At 37.9% G+C, this 6,000-nt stretch overlaps 1 protein-coding gene across 3 annotated transcripts in view; it reads left to right on the forward strand.

Moving 5' to 3' along the window:
- The window catches only part of SLC7A2 (solute carrier family 7 member 2), a 73,200-nt gene extending 67,725 nt beyond the window's left edge, over positions 1-5,475 (forward strand). For all 3 annotated transcript variants that reach the window (XM_075258778.1, XM_075258777.1, XM_075258779.1), the window contains exons 11-12: positions 894-1,002; positions 2,250-5,475. In XM_075258778.1, coding sequence (XP_075114879.1) covers positions 894-1,002; positions 2,250-2,449 — 309 coding nt within the window. In that variant the 3' untranslated portion in view covers positions 2,450-5,475. The remainder of the gene's footprint in view (positions 1-893; positions 1,003-2,249) is intronic.
- The last annotated feature ends 525 nt before the right edge of the window (positions 5,476-6,000 follow it).

Below are 6,000 nucleotides of genomic sequence, written 5' to 3' on the forward strand. Positions count from 1 at the left end.
TAATAAAGTTTCTATCACTGTGAGATTGCAATTTTTAGAAATCCAAACCTGCAATCTTTGGCCATACAATGTGTTTCATGCCAAAACTGCTGTGAGCTCTAGTCTAATATTGAACCCAAACCATAGAGATAGAACTTTTGCCGCTGGATGCCATAAAAATGGAGATCATGTGCAAGGACCAGGTTTCATTGGTTAGTGGGGGAAAACAGAAAATTGCACACAAAAAAACAACCTACCACATAAGTCATGTTGGATGACACTTGTGCAGAATATTGTGACTTGCATCATAAGCTTTACTGGCTGGATGGAGCTTACCATTATGATTGTGATTTACCTTATCGGGAAACTATTGGGGGCAATAACATGTAATCTCCACTAGTGGTATATATGCTTTGGAGAAATAAAAATGTATGTATGCAGTGCATGTAACCATTTACAATGGTGGGTTATGGCGTAGACATTGGAGCAGATTTCCTATTAAATTTACATCAAAATTCTATTACCATTTATGACAAAAACAAACAGTTGTATGTGCTTTATACTACATCTATTGATGGCATTTTCGGAAAGTTTTTGCGCCTTACATGGCAGTTCAGTGGGGTTTACCAAAAAATGGTATGACTTGTCTGTCCGTGGTTTATGATTTGACAGAATGTGCAAAATTTTGGCAACATTTTGGCACATTTATTGTAAAAATCTAAACCAACTCATGGCTGGTATAAACCTTTTTGTTGACACTCTGTTATGGCCCCTTATGCTATAGCACATTTTATTGTTCTTTTTGAGCTTTCTCATGTCCAATGACTTTATTATAAGAGTGAGTATTGGTTATATAATACATCTAGTGAAATTAGCAAAACAGTTTAATTTTATATTTTACTTTTTCCCTGTAGGTTCCACTACTACCATTTCTGCCCATTTTTAGTGTCCTGGTAAATGTATACTTAATGGTACAACTAAGTGGTGACACGTGGATAAGATTTAGTGTTTGGATGGCTCTTGGTAAGTTATACTTATTCTTATAGTGATTGAATATTGTTTTTCTTGAAAATGAGCTCTTATTTCCATCAAAAATTCTTCCCTTGCCAAAACCAAGTTAACACCAACCAAAAGCTAAAAATTTCAGTTTTCAGAAACTTACTATATAAGGGTCCATTCACACGGAGTAACGTGGCACGTATACGGTGTGTGAGACTGAGTGCAAAATCACGGCCGCAAAATAACGCGGCGTATACCATCCAGGCTCCCACTGAAATCAATGGGAGCTTTTACGGTGCTCAAAGTCTGACATGCTGTATACGTGCAACATCACGCGCCACGTTACTCTGTGTAAATGTAGTTTTTTTGCAGCTGAAAATTCTCTTTCCCTTGCTGTAATTTCTGTTGCGTTTCCTCTTGGTCATATAGTAGAGGATGGACTAGGGTCAGTATCAGATCTCAGATATTGTATCTGTCACTGCTTATCTATACAATATCATAAAAGCCATATATAGGTCATCCTTTAGTAACTACAACAAGCAACACTGCTGTCCAGCCAAGGTCATTGGCTTTCCAGGTTATTTAGTTAAATTGGGGGATAATCCAAGGGGTGCAAATTGTCTCCATCTGCTGGAGATTCTGATCCTGGTGTCCAGCTATCCAATAGGAGAGATCTAGGGTCATTTTCTTTTCTTTTTTTTTTTTTTTTTTAAAGTGTTTGTTGAGGAATTTCCTTAAATGGGTTGTCTGGTTTAAATAGAAAGCCCTACACTAATCGAAACACCCTCACCTCTCCTGCTTTCTAAATTATTTAAAAATGTATATTTACCAGGTAGCACAGTGGTTCAGTGGTTAGCACTGAAACACTGGAGTCCTGGGTTCGAATCCTGCCAAAGACAACATCTGCAAGAAGCTTGTATGTTGTCCCCGTGGTTTCCTTCCACATTACAAAGACATACTGATAGGGGGAAAAAATGTATATTTACCCATATCCTTGGGGCAGTCCAGGATTCTTGATGGCAACGCTGGTTGCATGACCCAAGATTATGAAATAAGTTTCTAAAAAAAGAACTTAAATCACACACATACAACACATTAAAACATACATTTAGTTGACAGACTGCTGAAATCAGTAAAGATCTGCATAACAGTGGTCACTTATGTATCGTTTATATATTTATTAGTAGATTTACATACACATATATGTGTATGCACTTAGAAATTATTATTATTATTGTGCAAATTATTTTATACAAATTTTTGTTTTGAAGGTTTTCTGATCTACTTTGCCTATGGCGTAAGAAACAGTGTAGAAGGCAAACCTAAAAAACATAAAGAAGACGAAGATGATGAAGACGGTGACTCAGACAACAGCGGAAGTGAGGACAAAATGCCTGGAAAAGAGAACGAAGTGGAAAACGCAAAAGAAAGTGATCATTTTATTTTGCATGAAAGGACAAGTGAATGCTAGTTGTAAGATGAGAAGATGTAAGATGCATCATCGTTCAGGCCGCACACTGTACCTGCATTAGGTTTTCTTATCTAATATTTGAAATGAAACGTACTGTGCACAATATTACGGAACGCCAGAAGATCAGAGTCCCATAAAGCTCTGCCGTATGGATCTACATGTTCTCCTAAAAACAACTTTCTAGATTTTCCACGTCTAACATAAAAGTGAAAGGTGTTTGAGACCTTGCTGCTAAATTGCTTTATTTTGCATCGACATGTCTTAAGATGTTCCTGTGTCTCAGTGTTTGCACCTAGTGTGAAATGTCCAACCAGAACCTCAACTCAAATCTTCATCTTTCAATTGGGCGATAGGCCACATTCCTGAATTATGTTTTAATATTACTGAAATATATACTGTAGTTGATCTTTTAGACTTTGGATAATAACTAACAGCAGTAATGTGACCGGGAGCCATTTCTTGAGAGAACTTCTCAATGAAAATGGTGTCTTGTGGGCAAATGGTCACTGGTCAAGCAATGTCCCCGGAATATAGCAAAGACCTACTACATACAAAACTATTAGCATTGAAAACATTAGAAACGGTATAGCAATAGAATTATTATGTCTTAGGGGATAGCCATAAAGAAGTCACAAAACACATTGCTTATGAATGTATATTGATGTTGTTTGTCTTTTATATACAGTTGGTAATGAAGCTTCTGTAAAAGAAATGGAGGTGAAAAAACTGCTTTATGTGCTGTTTTAGTAAAAAGCTGCAAATTCTCGAAGGAGACAACAAAATCTTACTTTATGTAGTCTAAACTAGACTAACCACGTAAAATGGACTTACAAATGGTCTTCAGGAGGGGATGTCCTCTCCAAGAGAATAACCATTAAGCATATAAGACTGGACCAAATCTGGTCTGGGTAAAAGGTTGGCCGTCTGAAAGAGATGGCCGTCTGAAAGAGGTGGTCTTCTGAAAGAGGTGGTCTTCTGAAAGAGGTGGTCGTTCCACTGTATATATAATTTTAATCCTGTTTACAGGAAAATATGGCCTTGCTGCATAGCCTAGCCTCATATCCTATGCCATCTGGCCACCCATTGAATGATGGAAAGTAGATTAATATACCAATCCTATAGAAGCTCAGGGTTATTGAATGCTGTGATAAGAATTGTCACCAGAGATGAGTCCACAAGCTTTAATTGTATACAGGAGACTGAGAGACACACTTGTGTGTTTTAGTACTCTCTAACTAAGGGTTATTAATATATATGGGATATCACTGATATTTTATTTAGGATTAATCTCTATATTTCTTGCTTTGTAACGTAAACTGCATTCAGTGTTGTTATTGTATACAATGTAAACATTTTTTGTGAACATGTTCTAGCAAAAAAATACACAAAACTGAAAATATTACTAGTGCAAGCATGGGGAGCCATTTTGGACTAGGCAGTTAAACCTTACTACCATTGGCTACACAGTGTTTCATTCCTCTCAACGGACAGAAATTGCATAACTTATAATATGCACATTGCTTTATATTCAAGAGCTGCATTACTTCTTCTGCAGTCCTATGCAGCATGGAAGGGCAGCTTATCACACAGTATATAGAATTTCCTGTGGCATTGTCTGTACTTCTAGCTGCATGTTCTCAGAGAGTGGTCACTCAGACAGAAAGTCAGGGGTTGTTAGGCAACCTGAAGTACAAAACCCAGCAGAATGCACTAAAAGTGAATGTTGGAAGCGGATTTTGCAGATGTATAGTAGAGTATTCAATTTGTGTATTAAATTGCTGCAACGGGGCTAGACATTTACCTCGTGGCCCATTCAATATAAGTGGTGGATAATGAAACTTAAAGAGGAACTTTCATGTCCTCCTACACATGCGGTTTTATATATCGCTAGAAAGCAAATAGTGCAATGAATTGCTGGGGACTGGAGATATTGGTGCCATTAGTTTCGACACCAATTTCTGCCCACTGTCAGAAGGGCGTTCCTGACAGTCTATCTGGGCTGTGAGGAATGTTCCCCTTGACAGTATTCCTCCATAGCCTTATGGGAATCTGTTCCTTTTGGAATAGAAATACTAATTTGGCAATTAAATCCACATCATGATAGTAGGCTTATTAACTGAGTCATGCATGATGTTAAGGAGGCTGCCCTCCAGAGGGCAGCATACAGAGGCATTGTTTTCCTAATTACATCCTGGAGAGTAGATTTGCATATTTTTTACCCAGAATCCCTAGCAGTGCAGGAATGACTTGTAAGTCTCCGTACTGCCTATGTAGGCACACACTCTCCCTAATGTGTACAATTATCCCCTGTCCATAGCCTTAGATTGTTAGCGGGGGCATTCCTTACCAGCCAGCGATGACTCTGAGCTGTGAGGACGAGTACAGTCAGGAGAGGCATTCCCCACAGCCCAGTTAGACTGTCAGGAACGCCCTATTGACAGTGGGCAGAGTTCAGTGCCGAAACTAACAGCACCAATATCTCCAGCCCCCGGGCACATAATGGAAAAGCCGACAGAGCGTTGAATTCATGTGCAGGAGAACATGAAAGGTCCTCTTTAAGAACCCATGCCCTTAAGTATTCAGTAGTCAAGGACTACCTGATAGCCATGGAAAACACAAGTTTTCTCTCAGTGTTTCCTAGTATTTGTTCATACTGTCCTAGTATATTGTGTTAATTTAGAATTTTGTTATTATTTTGTACAGTAGATAGTATTATTTACATTGTATTTGCAAGCTGCCAGTAAAATAGTAAACTTTCAGCACAATAACATAAACACTGTTGGTGAATACTATTTTGCAGGTCTGAAGAGTTTGCTGATAACTATCTAGCAGTCTATATCTCTATAATATGTCTATACCTTTTATTCATAGTCTAACACTGTTACACATCTGGCCCTAAGCACTAACTATCACATTTCAAAAAGTTCTGTAACTCAATATATTTTGTATTTTATACAGTTTGCTACATCTGTAAGAACTTTGCTTTTCTACTAAAAATAAAAACAGGGTTTATCTTTTTGTACAAATTTGTATATTTGTTCTATTTCTTATACTGAAAGTATTAATTTTATCTTTTGTTGGCATAGCGGTATTGACAATTTAACATACAGAGCACAATCTTGATATTAATTTGGAAAACTATATATTATATATATACAACTACTTTCATCACTGACATTAGGTTCACACCTGCATTCGGGTTTCTGTTCGGGGCTCCACTTGGGGACCCCCGAATGGAAACCTAAGCCACTTGAAAAATCGGATACCCACAGACCCTGTAGACTATAATGGGGTCTGCCAGGTTTCTGCCCAAAAAGGGTGAAAATGCGGAGACAAAATGGCAGTTTGTAGGGCTTTCCTCTTCGCATTTTTAAAGTGGAATGGGGAACGGAATCCACCAGTAGAGCGCGAGCACAGGTGTGAACCTAGCCTGACTCTGACCCTTTTCTCATTTTTCAAGGGATAATACTTGATGTAAAAGCAAAAAAAGTATATCTAATATCTTATCTATTTAGGATAAGGTCCCATGTAGCGAAACTCATCTAAAAAAT

This window comes from Leptodactylus fuscus, chromosome 1 (assembly GCF_031893055.1).
Source record: "Leptodactylus fuscus isolate aLepFus1 chromosome 1, aLepFus1.hap2, whole genome shotgun sequence".
Lineage (NCBI taxonomy): Eukaryota > Metazoa > Chordata > Amphibia > Anura > Leptodactylidae > Leptodactylus > Leptodactylus fuscus.